Here is a 22,458-nt window from a genome sequence, read left to right on the forward strand (position 1 = left end):
CATGTGGCACAGATCGGATATGACCGGTGAACATGTAAGCAGGAAAAAACCGCATGGATTCCGATTTTCTCAGATCAGATTCAGGCCTCACTTATATGTGGTAATAAATCGGATATGAATCGGATACGTGCATTTTGCGTGTGCCATGTAAGCAGACAAATCGGATATCCCCCAGTAAATGCGAGTCGTACATCATTAAAAAGGGGACGTCAACTCAGGTGGACACCAACTGCGATCACATGACTTATTAATGGCGCGATGGAGGACGAAGGCTCAACACAGTGCAGTAATTTTTTCTCCGCCTTACGAGAGCAATGTTTTGCTGACCTTTGAAAATAGTGCGGAAAGCAAAACACTGGATAATTAGAGATTCGTGGATGAGCTCCAACGTCACCTGAATCCACAGCCAAAAACAAATCATCCACCCGCCACTCACCCACGCCAATAATTTTCTCTGATTTAAGTATCCACACCCGATGGTCAAATTACTATAATTTTTTATGTGTTGTTACGTGTGAGGATAAATGGATGATCATCACCTTCAACTGCGGACTCGGCGACGGTTGATGCGCGCATCTCTAATAATACAATGATGATGAGCGCTGCTTTTAAATGAACATTTCTTTAAAACAAAATTTATTTGACAGAATTTAATTTTTTTAATGGCATAAACAGGCTTTACTCCCTTGAAACTTAAACTGGAATGGAACATGCTGATATTTTAGAGAATGTAGTTAATATTTTCGTTAATAATGATTTATCATATCCACCCCGCGACCCACCCGAAATTAATCAGAATGTTATTTTTATTAGCCTACTTGACCCGCCCAATCCACGGATTATCTGCAGAGCCCCCGCGGATATAATCGCGATCCACGCATCACTATAATAATTTTGTCTGCTTCTGCATCCATTGCATATCGAGCTGTTTTACTTCATTTTCCAGGTCAAAACGTCTACATTTGGTTGTTTTGGCAGTGTATAGTGTAAATGCAAATATCGGATACGGGTCACTTTTAAAAGATGATGTAGGAGACACGTGATGGCGACATAGGAGACAGACGTGTTTGCGGGAGTTCCGCGGGCGCCCAAACATTTTGCAATATTCCGTTAGACATTTCCTTCTTTTTGCAAATGCTGACGCTGTATTATGACTTTGGAACACTTTTGGACTAAACAACACGAAACAATGGCCTCCAGTAAGCGAAAGAACGTCAAATTGGATCGCGTCGCACACAACCGAGCTAACAAGACCTGATGAGCGCCTGGACAAAGCAGAGACCAGAGTACTACAGCTAGAAACGGCTATCGAGCCTCTCGCTGCTAAAACACAGGCCCTAGAGGAGAAAGTCAAGGCCCTCGCAGACCATATTGATGACTTGGAAAACAGGGGACGGCGAAAGAATGTATCTTTAATATCCCTGAAAACACAGAGGGCGAAAATGCTTTAGCCTTTTTTGAACACTGGCTGCCAACTTTCCTCGGCGTGGATATGAAGGGTGGCCATGTCAAACTTGAGTGTGCACACCGCTCCCTCGCACCCAAACCCGGGGATGGCCAGAGGAAAGCGGCGGAGGGCGACATTACTATGGGCGGTAAGAGGATTTCTTTCTACAATGACCTCTCTGCTGCAGTGCTGCGGAGGCGAAAGGAGTTCATGGAGGCTAAAAAGCGTCTCAGAGATATTGGCGCACAATATTCCATGCTCTACCCAGCGAAGCTACTGGTGTTGTTCAACGGGATAAAGAAAACCTTCCTTTCGCCGGCCGATGTTTTTTCTTTTGTGTCCAGTGTTGCAAATCAGGATTGAGGAGCATTAATCTGATATGACGCGGTGGGTTATACAATGTGTGCTTTCACATAACTAACTTATGAAGACTGGAAGTCAGTCCCTGTTGTGTTTAAGACTTCATTTATGCTTGTATATAACCCGCTTGCGTGTTTATATTACTAATATTGGTTGAGAAAGTGATCTGCATTAAGATTTTACCACCTCGTGGGCGCTTGCTTTAGTCCCTACCATGTTTTGTATCAGTTCTGGCAAGTGTTTATGCACCTTTTTTGGGCGCGTTTTAAGAAGGTGGCCCCCATAAAACCTGGGGGAGGTCTCCCCTCAAAAGAACTTTTATGTTATAGTTTTCTACTGTACTTTACAATCCTACATTTTTCTTTCTCTTCTTCTTTTTTTATTTTTTTATTACTATTGTCCTTTACTGTTTTCTTTTTTCATGTTTAGTGAGGTTTGGTTGGTTGTTATGCTCGGCACTGATCTGGTTGTTTTTTGTATTTTATGACGCATCATCAGGTTGTCGAAATTGCTTTTGCTCAAGGTTTAATTGCATGTGTAATGGATTTTTCCCTTAAACCTATCTGGATCTCGTCTACAAATCGACGTCCCCCTTTAACGTCTTCTGTCGACCTTAGTCTATCTGGGTCTCGTCTACAAATCGACGTCCCCACTCAATATCTCTCCTAGTCTAACTTGTTTTCCCTTACTAAGTAAGTTTCTTGCTGCGCAGCATAAATAACAAACGAGACAGACTTCAGTAAATGTCCCTCAGATGGTTTATTCAAACGGCCGGGAGTTCTCGAGCAATACTCAGAGAATCTCGGCCCAACATAAGAATACAATAGGCTTTATAGGGTAAAGCCAGACACATCAAAATAGAATCATCATGACTAACATGTCATGCGCTATCAATATGATTGGTTAAATTGTTTAAAGGTGCCCTAGAATGTGAAATTGAATTTATCTTGGCATAGTTAAATAACAAGAGTTCAGTACATGGACATGACATACAGTGAGTCTCAAACACCATAGTTTTCTCTTTCTTATTTAAATCTCGTTTTTGAAAAACACCCCTGAAAAACAGGCGAATCTCCACATAACACCAACTGTGACGCAACAGTTGGGATCATTAATATGTACGCCTCCAAAAATTTGCATATGCTAGCCCATGCTCAGTGCCAGGCGAAACTGCACAGCCGAATCATCAGAAGTTCTGCAGGTGAAGAAACAAGCAGGAGGAGGATCATAGGGAAAATGGCAGATCTATCTATAATCTATCTATATATAATCGGATACCGCTACAGTTTAATTCGAAGTTGTTAGTTGCTCTGCCCATTTCACCGCGGACTTTTTTTCTAACCTGGAACAATATCAAGCAGCCAGGCTTCTCTCGGCGTCTCATACTGACGAAGGGGGCAATTTCAACTAACGTTATATTCCCGCAAGCGGTAAGTAGTGATTTTACTAACGGTAATTTACACTGTGTTATTTAGATCCAGCGCGATATTGTTTTTTTACTCGAGAGACATTGTGGCTTGCAAACGAGCGAACGAAGCATGGCAGTTGCTCAGTGTTTGGATGTACAAATGAACACAAACATATATTTTTTAGCTCCTTCATCCGAGCCTCTGGAGAACCAGTGGGTTATGTGAATTTCTGATGTGTAATTGTTCAAATTCAGACAGATAATCTTTCTCTCAAAGTCGTTCAACACTATTTATGCATCAGTAAATCGCGTTGCAGTGATAAGATCTTCATTCACGCAATCAACAGACTGTCATCTGCTCAATGCTCACTGCAACCTTTTATGTGACGGGAATAGATCTAAATACTTAAAAAACTTCTCACGATTTATTAATCCCGATAGCTGTAATAGTAAAAACGTATAAAAGCTGTAATAGTAAAAGTTTTCCTGATAGCTCTACATTTAATGCCAGATATTTCATATGCAAGCATGTCAGCCAATCACAGCAGAGGGCGTTTACACTGAAGTCTCACAGCAGACACGCCCCTTCAAACTGAGTGTTCAAATCAAAGGATAAAATTAGGCTAGGAAATATGCCTTTTATTTCTAAATTATAACAAATTTTGATCTAAAAAACATACTAACATTATAAGGGCACACTAGGAAACATTATAAAATAATAAAATAATCCATTCTAGGGCACCTTTAAAGCAAGCCCCCTTCCTTCCTTACCCTTTGTTAGCTACATCAGCAAAATATCAAAAACATTGTAATGGGTTAATATTTCAGTCAATCATTTCACAATACAGTCAAAATAAAAAGGACATTGAGTCCTTTTTCAAAGTCCCAATCGACCAAGGTTACATTGAGTCAAAAGTTTGTTAGAAGGTTAGATCATATCGAAAGTTCGTCTGGTGGCTACATCCTAAATAAAAGGAAGTAAAAGTTATCCTGTTTTATTGTTAGATCTGGAATGGAAAGTTAGTCACCATCAGACATAAAAGAGGGAAGTGTCAAGGTCCCATCACCATCAAGGTCGGTCAGAAATCTTGGAGTAACAGTTGATGACCAGCTGACCTTCACAGATCACATTTCAAAGACAGCTCGATCATGCAGGTTTGCACTGCACAACATCAGGAAGATCAGGCCTTTCCTAACTGAGCATGCAACACAACTTCTCATCCAGGCCCTGGTCATTACTAGGCTTGACTACTGCAATGCTCTTCTGGCTGGACTTCCATCATGTGCAACTAAACCTCTACAAATGATTCAGAACGCTGCAGCTCGTCTTGTCTTCAACGAGCCCAAGAGGGCCCACATCACTCCTTTGTTCATCTCACTGCACTGGCTACCTCTCTCTGCTCGCATCAAGTTCAAGGCACTGACGCTTGCTTACAGATCTATCACAGGCTCAGCTCCCTCCTACTTTCACTCACTCCTACAAGTCTACATCCCTACCAGAAGCCTTCGGTCGGTCAACAAGCGACGTCTCGTGGTCCCATCACAGAGAGCCAAAAAATCACTTTCCAGAACATTCTCATTCACAGTTCCATGCTGGTGGAATGATCTCCCCACCGGCATCCGAAAAGACATTCAAAAAAGAGCTGAAAACTCTTCTCTTCCGTGAGCACTTAACCTCATAAAAAATGTAAAAAAATAAAAAAGTATATATATATATATATATATTCCTGTAAATTCTCGCTTATCGGGCTTATGCTACTCTGAATAATGCCTGAACTTCGTATTTTGAGCACTTCTTGCGTTGTTTTTTGGCGCTGCTTCAGAAATCACATCTTAATGATAGTGAGCATCTTAGATTGAAATATGGTTGGGTTAGCCAGGTTTACTTTTCCTCTTTTACCACCAGCAGTAGGGGTGTTGTAATACTTAAAAGTAAGAGAATACCATTTCATTTAAAGACGTGTGTCAAGGACACATATGGAAGATATGTCATTATCAAGGGTATCTTACAGGGAGAAGAAACTACTGTGATGAATCTCTACTGCCCACCTAATTATTCCCCTGACCTCTTAGCAAAAGCATTTTTAGAATTCACAGAAATATCGTCATCTGTAGCTTTAGTAGGGGGTGACGTTGACTGCTTGCTCAACCCCCTAATCGATAGGCATCCCTCGCGTAGCTCTGCTTTAACGAGCCAGGCCAGTGCCCTATCCGCGATATGTGATGAGATGAGCTTTCTCGATGTGTTCCCCCCCCCCATAAATGCCACACTCGTATAGATTATTTCTTTGTCCCGAAGTCCCTCATACAATATGTCTCATCTTGTGAAATTGGGAACATTGTTGTTAGTGACCATGCTATGGTATGTCTGAAATTGACTACTGTTGGACATTTTGCAGGAAGTAGGCGATGGAGATTTGATTCACGCCTTCTAAGAGATGAGAAATTTGTATCTTATATGACCAGTGAATTTAAAATATTTATGGATATAAATTTGCAGTCCACTGAAGACCCCTCTCTACTTTGGGAGACTTCTAAAACATATATCAGAGGTTTAGTAATTGGCTATTCTGCCTCTAAGAAATGAAGACAATTGGAGCACCAGTCAAAGCTTGAGAAAGATTTAAAGGATATTAAGAGAACGTTAACTTCATCATCTGACCCATTATTATTACAAAATAAATGCGCTTTACAAGCCGCATTAGACGCTTTGTTAACTCAACAAGCTGAGAGTGCTATTCTCTTTTCTAGACAGCGACTATATGAATTTGGTGATAAACCCAGCAAGTATTTATCTTACTTGACTAAAGTCGAGTCAGATCCTCAAATAATCACCTCAATAGTCGACACTGCCGGTACTCGTTATTTTGATCATAAAAACATAAATAATATTTTCAGAGAGTTTTACTCGCAACTTTATAAATCAGATCACCCTCCAGGGGCCTCTGTGGAAATGGAATCTTTTCTGTCTCAAATAATTCTCCCTACTATTTCCGAAGCTCAGAAGGCTGAATTAAATGCACCTATTACTAAAGATGAGGCCCTGTTAGCACTTAAAACATTACAGTCAGGGAAGGCGCCCGGGCCAGATGGCTTGACTGGCGATTTTTATAAAGAGTTCCACCACGTGCTGTTGGACCCTTTTTTGTCTATGTTGGAGCATTCTTTTACATCCGGCTCTCTGCCTCAATATTTGAGAGAGGCAGACATCACATTCATCCTTAAAAAGGGCAAGAATGCAGATCACTGTTCTAATTACAGGCCTATCGCTTTGTTAAACCAGGAACTTAAGTTACTTTCTAAGATACTAGCGCTCCGACTGGAAAAAGTTTTGCCTGTCATAATTAAGGAAGACCAAGATGGGGTTTATCAAGGGGAGAAGCTCTATCCACAATGTAAGAAGGCTCTTAAATATTATCAATTTATGTCAAACTCAGAATATCGAAAGTCTAATCATCTCACTGGATGCGGAGAAGGCCTTCGACCGTGTCGAGTGGCCTTATCTGCATCATATTTTACATAAATTTAATTTAGGAGAAACATTTATAAGGTGGATTAAATTGCTGTATAATAACCCCTTAGCTTCAGTTATCACTAATGGTTGTAGGTCTAACAGTTTCTCACTTTACCGCTCGATGTGCCAAGGCTGTCCTCTCAGCCCCTCCCTCTTCGCCCTGGCGATTGAGCCCCTGGCGGCGGCCATCAGGCAAGATTTATTAATAAGAGGAATTGGCACCGGTGGCACTCAACATAAAATTTCACTATACGCGGATGATATTTTATTATATATATCAGAACCAGCTTCAACTATTCCTCGTCTCATCAAACTAATTCACCAATTTGGAACATTTTCGGGTTACAAAATAAACTTTTCGAAATCTCTTGCGATGCCTCTGGGGGCCCTCAGAGGAAGGACTAATTCTCTTGTACCTTTTCCATTTCGTTGGTCCCTGTCTGGTTTTATGTATCTCGGTATTCATATCACCCCTATGTTTCACCAAATGTTTAAGGCTAACTATACTCCTCTACTAGATGCCATAAAAAGAGATTTACAAAGGTGGTGCTCTCTTCCCTTATCTTTGCTTGGTAGGGTATCTCTTATTAAGATGAACGTTCTTCCTAGATTACTGTACCCCTTACAGATGATCCCCTTACTACTTTCAAACAAAGTACTGAAGCTACTTAATAGCTGGTTGAGTGAATTTATATGGAATAAAAGAAAACCCAGGCTTAAATTCTCCAAATTACAGTTACCTACGTCAAAAGGGGGGGTGGATGTACCTAACTTCAGATTGTATCAACTGGTATCACATTTGAGGTTTATAGCCGAATGGGTGAAGGAGGATCCCACATCTGTCTGGTTATGTCTAGAAAAGTTTCATACTCACTGTTCATTGCTCGGTCTTTTGTCCTGTAAGAATATAAAATCTGTTAGGACTTTGTGCAATAACAACCCTATAGTTGTTAATACTGTTAAAGCATGGTTTGCAGTGCGTAAGTTGGAGGGAAGATCCTTACGGACTCTTTTGCTTTCCCCAATACAAGGAAACCCTGACTTCGAGCCAGGCATGACAGATATAGGTTATGATGTTTGGACATGCCAAGGAATTAAAAAGATGTGTGATTTGTTTGTGGGATCCTCCTTATCTTCATTTGAACAAATTCAGGCTAAATATAGCCTCCCTGGCTCTATTTTTTTTTAGATATCTCCAAGTTCGAGATTTTATATAAAAAAAAAACTACATTTGCTTCTGAAGCCTCTTTATCTCTAATAGAGAAATTACTGCTCAAATGTCCAGTTAAGAAGGTGATCACTTCTTTTTATAATGTGTTTAACCAGACATCTGTCATACTGGCAGTCTCAGACGCAGCACTAACATGGCAAACTGAATTGGGTGTAGCTATTGATAAGGAGAAGTGGGATGTCATTTGTAATCAAACAAAACGGATATCTGTCTGTAATCGCGCCAGGTTGTTACAGTTTAAAATTATTCACAGACTGCAAATATCTCCTAGCAAAAGACATAAAATGAATCCTCAAACCTCTCCTGATTGCCTTACATGCAAATCAGCGGTGGGTACATATACTCATTGTGTTTAGTACTGTCCTAAAATTCTGTTTTACTGGCAAGATGTTCTGAAAGATATGAGCACTATATTTGGAACTGCTTTGGCCTGTGATCCTGTCTCGCTGCTCTTGGGATATAGAGACAGTAAAATCAGGTGGTTCAGGCAGACTATATGATATCCTCACCTATGCTGCATGCAAGAACATTTTCCTGTCATGGATCAGCGACAAACCTCCTTCTAAAACATCTTGGCATAAACTCATCATGGAGCTTTTTCCTTTGGAATACTTAACTTGCCTTCTCCATTCTACAAAAGGACGTTTCTTAAATATTTTGACTCCTTATCTTCGCTTTACCAACTCTACAGTCAAGTCAAGTCAAGTCAAGTTTATTTGTATAGCGCTTTTCACAATACAGATTGTATCAAAGCAGCTTCACAGTATTAAATTAAAATAATACAACAAAGTTTGTTTCAAGAGGAATTTATTGATTGATAAAATTAAATTAAATATCCCCAAAATATCCCCAACTGAGCAAGCCAAAGGCAACAGTGGCAAGGAACCGAAAAACTTCATCAAGTGACCTAATGGTGTCCTAAAACTCCATCAGGTGACCTAATGGAGAAAAAAAAACCTTGGGAGAACCCAGGCTCAGTCGGGGGCCAGTTCTCCTCTGGCATTTATGAGCTAGAGGCCGGATTGTAGTTTGAACTGTAGGATTATATGAATGCCTGGCTGAAGAGATGCGACTTTAATCTAGTTTTAAACTGGGAGAGCGAGTCTGAGCAACGAACAGTATCAGGAAGACTATTCCAGAGTTTTGGAGCCAAATGTGAGAATGCTCTCCCTCCTTTGGTGGTTCTGGATATCCTAGGTATGACCAAAAGCCTTGAATTTAAGGCTGCATCCATATTGAATGGCATCGCTATAGATTAGCCATTTTTATTTGTATTGTGTCATATGTCCTGAATATTGTCCAGATCTATGTTGTGCTGAGCTTTGTTCTTTGTTCTTGTCTGTTAATTTTTAATTTGTTCAAAAGAAAAAATATATATATTTGAAAAAAAAAAAAAAAGATGATTTAAGCGGGTCGTCAAAAAAACCGGATATATTCAGCAAATCGGAATTGGGCATGTACACCTGCAGTGTAAATGCAGCCAAAGATCAAAGGTCTAAAAGATATCATTTTCTGTGTAAATTAACATCCAATCTTTACATTTTGTCATAACATAAAGATTGGAAACCTGCTAACTTTTATAAGATATGCACATGGATATCAGAGAGTCATGTGACCAACTATATCAGAGGTCAGAAATATATCAGAGGTCAGGATAATCACTGGCACATGACAATAGCTAATGTATTTAATTTAAATAAAGTCACTCAAACTTGCATATGGATGTACATTTTGAGGTAATTATTCCTCACAGTCACACAGCCTGTTTTATTGAGTTAGGTGCTGTAAATACTATTAAAGTGTGAGATTTTAACCTGCATTAGCGAGATCAACAAATGTTATGAATAGAGATAAACATTTACTGAACCCGGAACATCCCTTTGATTATGATTAACAATTAACTTGAACTACTTATTTATCTGGAGCAAATGTAAATCATGTACAAAAGACAGTAAATCAGGACACTATAAAAGGAACATGAGAGGCTGTGAGGATGACAGAGCAAGAGCTGGAAACAAACATCAGTGACTACGTTTACATGCTGTCAAATATCGGGTTATGGTCGGGTTAAGGTCACTATTTGGGTTTCTGAAACATTCAGAATAACCCGTTTACATGCGTGAGTAGAGAGAGTTACTCCTGTATACATGGAATTTGTAATCAATTGGCAATATCCCGATGTAAACGGCGACGCACGGTTAGCGTCTGGACGTACGGACAACGTTAAGACGCAATGTGCGTCATTTCCGATTCTTCTTCCTGTATCCAAAGGCAACAACAACAGCAGCAGCACGCGGATAATGAATAGTTCGGGGCAGACAGCGATCGCCTTTGTTTGCGCTTTCCTCCTCGCTCCAAAAGTCTGGTGCTGTGCTGCGTCTCGCCATGTTTACCTATACTTCTTGTTTACTTCCGGTATACTGCACGCGGGTTTTTGTATGCGCCGTCTCTACTCAAAAGACCAAGATTCCTTGCGAATAGAACATGCGCAGAACACAAATCAATGTTCCTTTTGATGGGGATATGCCGATACGCGTTTACATGACCAAATATTCGGGTTAGAAAAGGGGTACCCCAGGGATAATATCCGGGTTTTTAAAAACCGGGATATGAGCATATCCGGGTTTTTGCCGGTGTTTACATGACCGTGCGCGACCGGGTTATTGCTAATATCCCGGTTTTGAACGGGTTATTGGCTGCATGTAAACGTAGTCAGTGAAGAATGAAGGGTTTAGTATGTTTACTGCTGCTGTTGGAAACCTTTGTGTGTGTCGTACAGCATCAGGTAGATGGAGGACTCAATGAGAATGAGATCAGTCAACAGCTCAGATCTGAGGACGGAAGACAGAATCCACCTCAAACAGACACTTTGAAAGATGAAGCTTCAACTGACAGCCAACAAAACTACCATCTGTTCTTCACTGACATCCATGCAGCGCTGAGAGAACTGACCGCCAGTTTCAGAGCAGAAAGTGAACATCAGAGAACTGACCACCACAGTTACAGAGCAGAAAGCAAACATCAGAGAACTGACCGCCACAGTTACAGAGCAGAAAGCAAACATCAGAGCTTTAGAGATGCAACTGAGGGATGAGATGAACAAGAAAAATGATGGTACCTCACCAAAACATTCACTCTTTTATCAATGATCCTCAAAGTAAAACACCAATTCAATACATTGTATAGTGTAAATGTTAGTGTATAATGTGTAAATGTCATTAAACATAATCTATATTCCTTCACAGAAATGTCTAATCTTACTCTGAGTCAAGTGGAGGAGTTGAGAAAGGAAAATAGAGGTGAAAGTGTGCCTGAATCATATTCATTCTCAGTGTAATACAGTAATATCACAATTGTAATCACAATATTGTTTATGCTTTTCAATAACAGACAGAGAAATAGCTTTTTCAGCTTCACTGATGCAATCTAGCAGTGGATATACTGGTCCTTTTACCTCTGAAATCACACTAACCTACAGGAACGTCTTCACAAACATAGGGAACGCCTACAACCCAGTTACAGGTAATGATCAATGAAATGAGTCATAAAACTCAGTTTATAGTATGAAAACCCTTCTGCTCCATTCAGACCTCTCTGCAGTTGTGTAATGTGTATTAGAGAATTAGGGGCGGTTTTCACGACACCGATTGTTTTGACAATGTTGTTGCCGGTACGCGAAAAACGCAAAGAAAAAAACTTGTCTGTTTTTAGGAAATCATTGTCGTGTAAACGTAGCCTGAAATCATCTGCCATCTTTCAAAGCTTTTACACTATGTGTTTGGTGATTAACCCTCTGGAGTCTGAGCGTTTTTTTGGGCCCTGGGGGTGTTCTGACATGCCCTGACATTTGTGCTTTTTTCAGTTGCTTATAAACATATTAATGGCAAAGGTGTAAATTCACTCTATATAGCACAAACAGGACTACAATAATATGTGAGCCACATGTATGTACATGTTTTCATTTTTGAGAGAATAATGTTTATGCGTGGTTATCGAAAAAACTAAAAATTAAAATTTTTGAAATAAGACCACAAAACACATACTAAATATGTGGCAATAAGACTTTTGACTTATGGATGTCGTCGCCTATAGTTTTTTCTTCAAAATTATGTGAAAATAGTCTTGCTTTATCGTTCACATAAAACCATACATTGATTTAAATTGATGTAAAACAGGTTTTGCTTGGAAAGCCAATATGCGAGGGGGGCGTGAACAAGGAGTGGTTTACACCTTAGAATACACCCACTCTGCATAATGATGAGCCATTCACTCAGGTGTGACACTGACTGAGCCACAATGAAAGGACAAAAGATATATTTAGAAGAAGACTTATATTGACCATTTAAGATTTTGCTTACATCTATCTTGTAAATATGTTTTGCTATTTTATTAAAATGGTTACAATTACAACAATAATTACAATTTCAACAATATTTCAAGTGTACTCTTTCTTTGTAAAAAAAAATGATTATAGGCCCTACATTTTATCTATGTATTCATTAGTTTGAATATAACCAACATTGGAACAGCTAACATCTTAGTTGATGACTTTATTTTTGACAAAAATCGTATTTTATATATAGAAATGGCTAAACAAAAGCTTATTTGATGTGGCAGTATATTCTACAGTAAAAACTGTACCCAAATCTACTAAACAAAATGTTGTCTTTCATATTTCGTCTGACTGTAACGTTGTTTTCATGAAATATTAGGGCATATTGTTAATTTGCAGTTTAATACGTTGCTTATACAAATAGCCTACATTTTATTTCAACATTCAGTCGATGTTTACTTATCTCAGTATAGCAATACAGTTTGCTAAAACATCATCATTCATTCACACACGCGATTTAAATTTAAACTGTCTTTGCCAGCTGTGGTAAACAGCGCGCATTCATGCCGTTTATTCATTCATAAACAGAAACCCACGTGAAGAAATTCACGTGAGAAGGAAAAAACTTACTTGTATTCCTCAGCTCGCTCCTCGATATACCCGCACTTCTGAGGGACATTTTCGATTAGTATTATTCCTCACAGCGCTGCAAGACGGTGTAAACAATGATCTAAATAAACGTGTGTGTTTTCTCGAGCTGATGGGGGCGTTCACAGGATTGCCTCAGCCATTTGCGTTTGAATAGCGCGCGCTCTCCGTGGGCGGGGCCGATTATAACGTAATGAGATGAGATGAGCTCGACTGGAATCGCTCTCTTTTAATACAGATTTCACAAGATGAGAATAATTGTTTTTTTATATAAATGACTTCATTTAAAAGAAGAGAATTCAAGCTTCATGCCTGTGTGTCTGTATGTCTGTTTGACTGAGTATTCGCTGAGTTATTGTTAATTTTCGGACGCGTTTCAGAATGGACTTCACTGGCAGAGAGAAGGCAGAACTCGCTTCGTGTTTATTTTTCTTTATTTGGCAAAAAGCACAACACTTTGTTTTTATTGTGAGTATACACAAAAATAATACACATTTAACAGAATCGATTGATGTATGAAACTCCTATGGAAAATCAAAGTCAACAGAGTATTTATGAGTTTCTTTTACACTAATAAAAAAAAAGCGAGCTGGTATCGCCGGCGATACCGTAGACCTCAGGGGGTTAAGCTATCATACAGGAAACATCTGATTCTGTATCTCTTGTTATTTGATTTAGGTGTTTTCACAGCCCCACTGAAAGGAGCGTACATGTTCAGAATCTCTGTATTCAGTCATGGCCCAACTCCATCAGGTGCATCCATTTATAAGAATGGAGAGCGTGTGGTTTTGGCATATGCTCATCAGCCTCAGCGTGAGTTAAACTCCTCGAATGGAGTTGTGTTGATCCTGGAGGTTGGAGATGTTGTCTATGTGACACTTTGGCCTAACACGAGGATACATCATAGCTACAATAACCACAACACTTTCAGTGGTTTCCTACTGTTTCCCTTAAGAGAACAGGAGCTTTGCAGAATGTGATTCCAATAATTCTGAACCTTCAGCGAATTATTTAAAATGAAACTCATGAAGAATCATTACCATATAAACCTGTATTAATGTGAACTAATGTGTGTTTGAAATTTGCAATAGATTACTGTATAAAAGTCTGTATGGGACACTATACTCATAAGTCCTAACTGTCTATACATGTAAGTTTGTATAAAGAGTTTCAGCACTGAGACAGACAGGACCCATGAATATCACGTGAGACTCAAGTGTTTTGTTAACCCCTTACCAGACACCCCCCATTTTGGCAAGCAGGGCATAAATGACATACCCAAAATAAAAAGATTGCTGCTGCTCATAAGTCATTCTCAATAGACACAATATTTGAGAGTTTACGGTTCAAGACTCAGAATTACTCAGACTGTTTATTAATATGGAAATATATAAGCTCAAACATAAAAAACAAAAACAAAAAGTAAAATATAGCTGCAAGCAGCAATTAACGGGGTTCAAGCGTTTTAAGACCTTCATGCCAATGTAGGGCTGACAGCCTGACACCATAAAATAAAGCATGCTTACACACACACACACACACACACACACACACACACACACACACACACACTGTATCTTTTGTTTTAGATACAGATATTTGAAATATACTATGGGTAACAGAATGTTTACTGCAAGTGTCCTCAGTAAAACACCATTTTCAGGTTTCACATTTTATAATGTCTAAATATGAATTATAGAAACACAGCGAGTAGTAAGAAAAAAAGACTTTTATAACCAGCAGAGGAAAACTCATTAGCTTGCTTTCATTTAAAAGTGTCTGTTTTATAAGTGTCAGTTTTTCTCCACTAAAGCAAGGCACATTTTCCATGTTAACTCCATTAAAACATTCTTACACACACACACACACACACACACACACACACACACACACACACATATTTTGTTGTAGATATAGATATTTGAAATAAACTACAAAGAAAATTCTTATTTCAGGCTTCCCATTTAAAACATAATTTTCAGATGTCATTGCAATCATAATGTGATATTGCAAAATACGATGCATAAAATGAAAAATTGAAGAGGTGAATTTTGACAAAGACATTTGTAATGTTATTTTAATGATTTTTCTAAAGTTTAAATATGATTTCAAATGCAAATAATTATTTTATAGAGCAGAATGAGCCTTTGAGTGCTGTCCTCTGCTATTGTGTGGTGGTTCCCTTTCAAGGGAACTCGCGTTGCGTCGAAACTGACGCTATGGGGAACGCTTTGCGTGATGACATCTTGAAGCACATGTAAAATCAGTCCAATGGTGTGGCGGAACGTCAGAGGCGGGTGACGTCACGTACCAGGAAGCTATAAAAGCCGGCCCGAAACAGAAAGCGAAAGCTTTCTGAGTCTTCAGTTGCGCTCTGTGTTGAATCTGTCCCGTTATTTGGTGTTGTCTGTCTATATTATATTATATTATATATTCAGTATGGCGAGCAAGCAGCAGTTTAGAGTGTGTGTCCATCCCTGCCCGCGTTATTTAACGGGAGGTGATACTCACACTCTTTGTGTTGTTTGTTTGGGTGAGGAGCATGCCCAGTCAGCACTCGAGGGTGGTGACTGTGTGCATTGCGACGCGCTTCCATTGCGTACGCTCCGATCCCGCTTGGCTCGGTTCAATCCCGATCACGTTCCCCAGGGCTTGGGTCCCGCCGCTGCTGAGGCACGGCGTCGATCTCAGACCTGGGGTTCGCAAATGGATTTATCAGTGGATGTTGAGACGGGCTCTGCCTGATCTCAGCCTCATTCTGATAGATCCAGTGCCTCTCATCAGGGTGTGGAAGCACGCGCAGCGGTTTCTTCCCCCCTGATGGAGGCACCAGTACTGCAATTGTCCAGCTCTGAGGAGCTGGACGTTGTTAGTATTGAAGCTGAGTCTGAGGATTCTCCACCTCAGTCTCATGCTTTTGAGGAATTGCTCGATGTTGTCACGAGAGCAGTTCAGAAATTATCTATTGAGTGGCCAGAGGATAGGCAGGACGTTCGTTCGAAAAGTAAGCTCGACGAACGCTTCCTGCCATCTCGTACACAGCCTCAGCGCAGAAGCCTTCCGTTTTTCCCCGATCTCCACACCGAGGTGTCGAGATCGTGGGGGAAACCAGTGTCTTACAGAGTATACACACCACAAACATCTCACTATTCTTCCATTTATAAATATAAAGAATATGGTTATGGGGAGATGCCGAAGGTGGAGGAGACGCTTGCGAGCTATCTCTCTCCAGCAACGGCATCTTCCTTGAAGGCTCCTTCACTTCCCTCTAAGCCAGTTAAATTTACTTCAGCAGGAGCAGCCTCACTCCTCTAAAAAGAGCGCTGAACATCGTGCCACTCAAAAACAGAGTGTGTCCTCCCGTGCTCCCCCACAAAAATCTCGGGGACACGGAGGGCGCTCTCAAACCCAGAAGCCTTCGAGGGGTAAAACGGATCTGCGGACCGTTATTACCGCCAAGAAGGCTGCTGGGAAAAAGTCCTGACGTCCGAGGGCTCAGGACAAATGAGGGTAGTCCCCCCCGAAGCAGAGCGGTTAACACCTCTTTTCACGGTGCCCATCTCTCTTCGGTGCCCTCAGGGGACCGTTCTGCCAACCCTGCCGCCTCCGGTGTTACAGGGCGCAGCGGTCTCCGGCGAGCACATATCTCAAGGACCACCCGGAAACGTAGTGGCCTTGGGATGCCCGCCCCCTCTGAGGAGGGTGTTAGAGCAGTCTGTTCAGTCGTTCCCTGCCGGTGCGCCGTTACAGGGCGACGAACCGACTACTCAACAACAACAAAATCCAGAAACCAGTCTCGAGAGGCTGGTACCTCTAGTAGAATCTTTGACAGCGTGGAAGCTACTGTCAAATGTTTCTCGTTGGGTCCTGCAGACCGTGGAAAAAGGGTATCAGATACAATTCAAGAAACGCCCACCTCGGTTTATGGGGGTCCTGCCCACAGTGGTGGGCCCCGAGCAGGTTCTGGTTATGGAACAGGAAGTAAACACTCTGTTAGAGAAAGGGGCCATAGAATATGTACCTCCCTCCAACAGGGAAACCGGGTTTTACAGCCGGTACTTCATAGTTCCAAAGAAGGACGGGGGATTGCGTCCCATTTTAGAGTTTAGTTTTGAACGAGTCAGTCATGCAGCTCAAGTTCAAAATGTTAACATTGAGACAAATCGTGCCACAGATCAGGTCCGAGGACTGGTTTGTCACGATAGACCTCAAGGACGCATATTTCCATATTTCCATCCGTCCGTGTCATTGGAAGTTCCTGAGGTTTGCTTTCGGGGGCAAAGCATACCAATATCGAGTTCTTCCATTCGGCCTGGCTTTATCACCCCGCACTTTCACCAAATGCGTGGATGCAGCTCTGGCGCCCTTGCGCCTTCAGGGTATTCGCATATTGAACTACATCGACGATTGGTTGATTTTAGCTCAGTCGCATCAGGAGGCGATTCGGGATCGAGATGTCGTCCTCGCCCATATGAAAGAGCTGGGGTTACGGCTGAACGCCAAGAAGAGTGTGCTTTCTCCACTTCAGAGGACCACTTTTTTAGGCGTGGTTTGGGATTCAGTGTCGATGCGGGCGCGCCTGTCACCGCCACGTGTAGATTCCATCCTTGCAGCTGTGAAAAGTGTAAAGCTAGGCCAGCTACTCACTGTCAAACAGTTCCAGAGACTGTTGGGTCTCATGGCAGCAGCTTCCAACGTGATACCTTTTGGACTACTGCACATGAGGCCCCTGCAGTGGTGGCTCAGGACCAGAGGGCTTTCCCCGAGGGGCAACCCATTTCGCACAATCAAGGTCACGCGGCGATGCCTACGTGCCTTGGTTATGTGGAAGAAACCTTGGTTCTGTAAGACTGAAAATACTGGTTGAGGCCTGATTTATGGGACAAAAGGGCCCGGCTGGCTAATTAACATTTGAACTCACAGAAGCACATGAACTAACAACAAAGAACTCACACAAGAACATGGTTTAATGCAAATGTTTATCATTGACTGTTATGCTTTTGGTGTCATTTGAAATGTCTCAAAGTGAGTGGTACAGATATCTCATATCCAGATAGATAAAATAAAAGGAATTAAGGTTTATAGAAGTTCAAAGAAAACTGGTTTAGAGATAAGGCCAGATAAGGCAACCCCCCTTCTGTGTGATAGAAGCCATTTGAGGGTGATCTCACCCCATCCCCCATATCACCTGGTCAGAGGATAAAGGAAGGTGTTCTGGCTCTCTCTGTCTCTTCTTTTTGGCTGGACGTGGAATTGGATAGGTGGTTTCTCTCTCTCTCTCTCTCTCTCTCTCTCTCTCTCCCTTTCTCTCTCTCTATCTCAGGTACAAGCTGGGTAAGATTCTTTGGTGTAACCAATGTATAACCATGTTCTAGATATTTGAATTGATTGTGGAATTGATCTCTGATATCTGAAATATTAAATTGTTACATGTGATTATTATAACTGATTTTGACATTGTTCATTTAATGGTTAAAGGAATAGTCAAACATTCGTTCACTTTTAGTGAGGCAGATTATTAAAACCTTTCATTTATGGAGTCAGATGAATTAACGAGTGAGTACATGATTAATGTATTGCAAATTTAACCAACCAATACTTTGCATGAGTGAGGACAGAACACGTGACAACCTTCCCCGTGTATTGGCGAACCGGCAGATTGGGCCAATATAGCGGGCCTTACAGTTCCTGTCCCAGGGCCCAGTGCTGGGAGCTCCTTGTCGTCGCAAACTGCTAACGACGGATGCTTCCCTCACGGGTTGGGGAGCGATCCTAGAGGGTCGCTCATCTCAAGGTCTGTGGGAAGACCATCATCGTTCCTGGCATATCAATCGCCTAGAGATGTTAGCTGTCTTCCGGGCTCTGAGGAGCTTTATCACAGATCTCAGGGGACACCATGTGTTAGTGCATACGGACAACACGTCGGTAGTCGCCTACATCAACCACCAAGGGGGTTTGCGCTCGCGCCCATTATCCAATCTGGCACGCCATATCCTCTTATGGTCCCAGGGGAAGTTGCTGTCACTCAGGGCAGCCTACATCCCCGGGGTCCAGAATATAGGAGCAGACACTCTGTCGAGACAGGGGCCGAGGCCCGGGGAATGGAGGCTCCACCCCGAGGTGGTGGAGCTGATATGGAGGGAGTTTGGCCAAGCACAAGTGGATCTGTTTGCGTCTTGAGAGACGTCTCACTGTCCACTTTGGTTCTCCCTCACGCATCCAGCTCCTCTGGGACTGGATGCTATGGTACAGACGTGGCCGAGGCTACGTCTGTACGCTTTTCCCCCAGTGGCTCTGCTCCCGGGAGTTCTGGAGAGAGTTCGCAGGGACCGGGTTTGCCTGCTTCTTATAGCCCCGCGCTGGCCGGGCAGAGTATGGTTTCCCGATCTTGTGTCCCTCCTCGACGGGCATCCTCTGGAGCTTCCCGTCAGGAGGGACCTTCTGTCCCAAGCAGGGGGCTCGATTTTTCACCCCCGACCAGAACTGTGGAACCTGTGGGCTTGGCCTCTGAGGGGGCCCAGCTCATAGAGTCAGGTCTCTCAACTGAGGTTGTTGAGACCATTCTACAGTCCAGAGCTCCCTCCACGAGGAAACTTTATGCCCTGAAGTGGAGAGTATTCACTTCTTGGTGTAGTGACCATCGGTTGGATCCAGTCAACTGCCCAATTGGTACAGTTCTGGAGTTCCTGCAGGACCTGTTCACTGCAGGTCTGACCCCGTCCACTTTAAAGGTTTATGTGGCGGCCATAGGTGCTTACCACATTCCTTTGGGTGGAATGTCTGTGGGGAAAGACCCTCTGGTATCTCGTTTCCTTCGTGGCACTTGGAGGCTGAGGCCTGCAGTTCGCTCTAGGGTGCCGCCTTGGGATTTGTCCATTGCGCTGCAAGGCCTTTCCCTGGCTCCCTTTGAGCCCATTGAGGAGGTTCCTGAGAAGTTCTTAACTCTGAAAGCTCTGTTCCTTCTAGCCATTTCTTCTCTAAAGAGAATAGGGGATCTCCAAGCATTGTCGGTTGCTCCATCATGCTTGGAGTTTTCTCCGGGTATGGTCAAAGCTTTTCTTCACCCTAGACCGGGCTATATTCCCAAGGTCCCCACTAATGTGGCTAGACCTATTGTTCTGCAGGCCTTCTGTCCTCCTCCCTTTCAAAATGCGGACCAGGAGGCGAATAATTTGCTTTGCCCTGTTCGGGCGTTAGACGCATATGTCCACAGAGCTGCCCTGTGGCGTAAGAGTGATCAATTGTTTGTATGCTTTGGGTCCCCTAACAAAGGAGGTCCAGTGTCTAAGCAAAGGATGAGCAAGTGGGTGGTTGAGGCTATCTCACTTGCTCACTCTACTAGGAGTATGGCGGCCTCTAAGGCCCTTATATCAGGAGTATCTTTGCAGGACGTTTGTGATGCGGCAGGCTGGTCCTCACCGCACACCTTCGTCAGGTTCTACTCTTTAGACCTAGACTCTACTCCAGGGTCTCAGGTTTTGTCTTCCTAGTGCTGCTCACTTGATTACACACAGGACAGACATTTGTAGCTATGGTGGCGTTGGTATAGACGTTCCCCATAGCGTCAGTTTCGACGCAACGCGAGTTCCCTTGAAAGGGAACGCCTCGGTTACGACTGTAACCTCGGTTCCCTGAAGAGGGAACGAGCGTTGCGTCACCTTGCCATATCTCCTTCATGCCTGTCAGCACGACTTCAGACTCTACGAAGCTTTCGTTTTCTGTTTCGGGCCGGCTTTTATAGCTTCCTGGTACGTGACGTCACCCGCCTCTGATGTTCCGCCACACCATTGGACTGATTTTACATGTGCTTCAAGACGTCATCACGCAAAGCATTCCCCATAGCGTCAGTTTCGACGCAACGCTCGTTCCCTCTTCAGGGAACCGAGGTTACAGTCGTAACCGAGGCGTTTTGTGTTTTAGATATAGTATTTGTATAAGCAACGTATTAAACTGCAAATTAACATTTAATATTCCTTATAATAAAAACGAAAGACCTATGTTACAGACGAATGAAAGACAACATTTCGTTGATTAGTTTTGGATAGATTACACATTTTTACTGTAAAATATATGCCACCTCAAATAAGCTTTTGTTTGCCAACTTTTGCTAATATGTTAAATATAGTATGTTTTGTCAATGTAGGCTATATTCGAAGTAATGAATCCTTAACTTTGAAATATGTATGATAAAATGTATACTTTAGTTTTTACAAAGAAAGATTACACTTCAATTGTTGTTGTAATTGTAACCTTTTTAATAAAAAATATATATTTACAAGGTAGATGTAAACAAATTTTAAAAGGTAAATATAAGCCTTTTCTTTAAATAATTTTTATTGTGTTTTATTATTGACAAATTTGGGGAGAGGATACATATTCCAAAACTGAAAATACAGTATGAGAATTAACTGCACAATTACTAGACATGTTTTCCTTGGATATTATACAATTTGCAAGCACAATTTGTGAAAAAATAAATAAATAAAAAATTGACATGCTTCCAACTGTGAACCAATTTGGTAGAATATATATATATTGCTCTTGCATTCTTTCTTGTGGCTATAGGTGAATGAATGGCTCATTAAGTATGCGGGCCCCATTGTCTCCTCAGGTGTGAATCACTAAATATGCATGATGGTGTTGAATGGTTGACGCCCCTTGCGCATATTGCTTTTACAAACAAAAAGTGTTTTACAAGATTTAAATCAATGTATTGTGTTATGTGAATGATTAGGTAGGATGATTTTCACATCATTTTGAAGAAAAAACTCTAGGCAACGACATCCATTAGTCAAAAGTCTTATTGACACATATTTAGTATGTGTTTTGTGGCCTTATTTCAGAAACGTTCGTTTTTAGTTTTTTCAATAACCATGCACAAACATTATTCTCTCAAAAATACAAACATGTACATGCATGTTGCTCACATATTATGGTAGCCCTGTTTGTGCTAGATAGAGTGTAATTATACCTTTGCCATTAATATGTTTATAAGCAACTGAAAAAAGCACAAATTTCAGGGCATGTCAGAACATCTCAAGGACCCCAAAAACCCCTCAGACCCCAGAGGGTTAAAGAACGTGACACACGTCTCCCGGACATCCTTCAGAATTCAACCAACCAGACGACAGTTGAGTGTGCCATATGCATCAGATGTTCAGCCAGCGGCCCGTGGGCGTGACGTCTGAGGCTGAGACTAGAGTGCCTATAGGCCCTGTCCCAAACGGCACACTTCATGTGCACTTTCGGTCTTGTGGACTTACAATGGCTGTCGCGTGCGCGTGTCCGTTAAGTCCGTGAGACCGCAGTGTGTCCCATTTGTCATTTTTAGATCTCAGAAGGGTGCTCGCGAGCGCCCCCATGTGGTCGATTTGCACCCTTGATGCGCACTTTTGCCGAGCCCACGCTGATGCGGGCTCCGCAGCAGACTTCTTCCCGACAGTCAAAGCGGCATTACATCACGAAAGTGCGGACTCAGAGGAAGACCGCGAGTGCTTAGGGTTCCATTTGGGACAGG

At 42.0% G+C, this 22,458-nt stretch overlaps 1 protein-coding gene across 1 annotated transcript in view; it reads left to right on the forward strand.

Moving 5' to 3' along the window:
- Positions 1–15,103, forward strand: part of LOC309496091 (uncharacterized protein) — a 51,636-nt gene extending 36,533 nt beyond the window's left edge. The window contains exon 4 of the mRNA XM_082166061.1: positions 13,620–15,103. Coding sequence (XP_082022187.1) covers positions 13,620–13,921 — 302 coding nt within the window. The 3' untranslated portion in view covers positions 13,922–15,103. The remainder of the gene's footprint in view (positions 1–13,619) is intronic.
- Positions 15,104–22,458: the final 7,355 nt, after the last annotated feature.

The sequence above is a fragment of the Leuciscus leuciscus genome (assembly GCF_965113295.1).
Source record: "Leuciscus leuciscus genome assembly, chromosome: 4".
NCBI classification, from domain to species: Eukaryota; Metazoa; Chordata; class Actinopteri; order Cypriniformes; family Leuciscidae; genus Leuciscus; species Leuciscus leuciscus.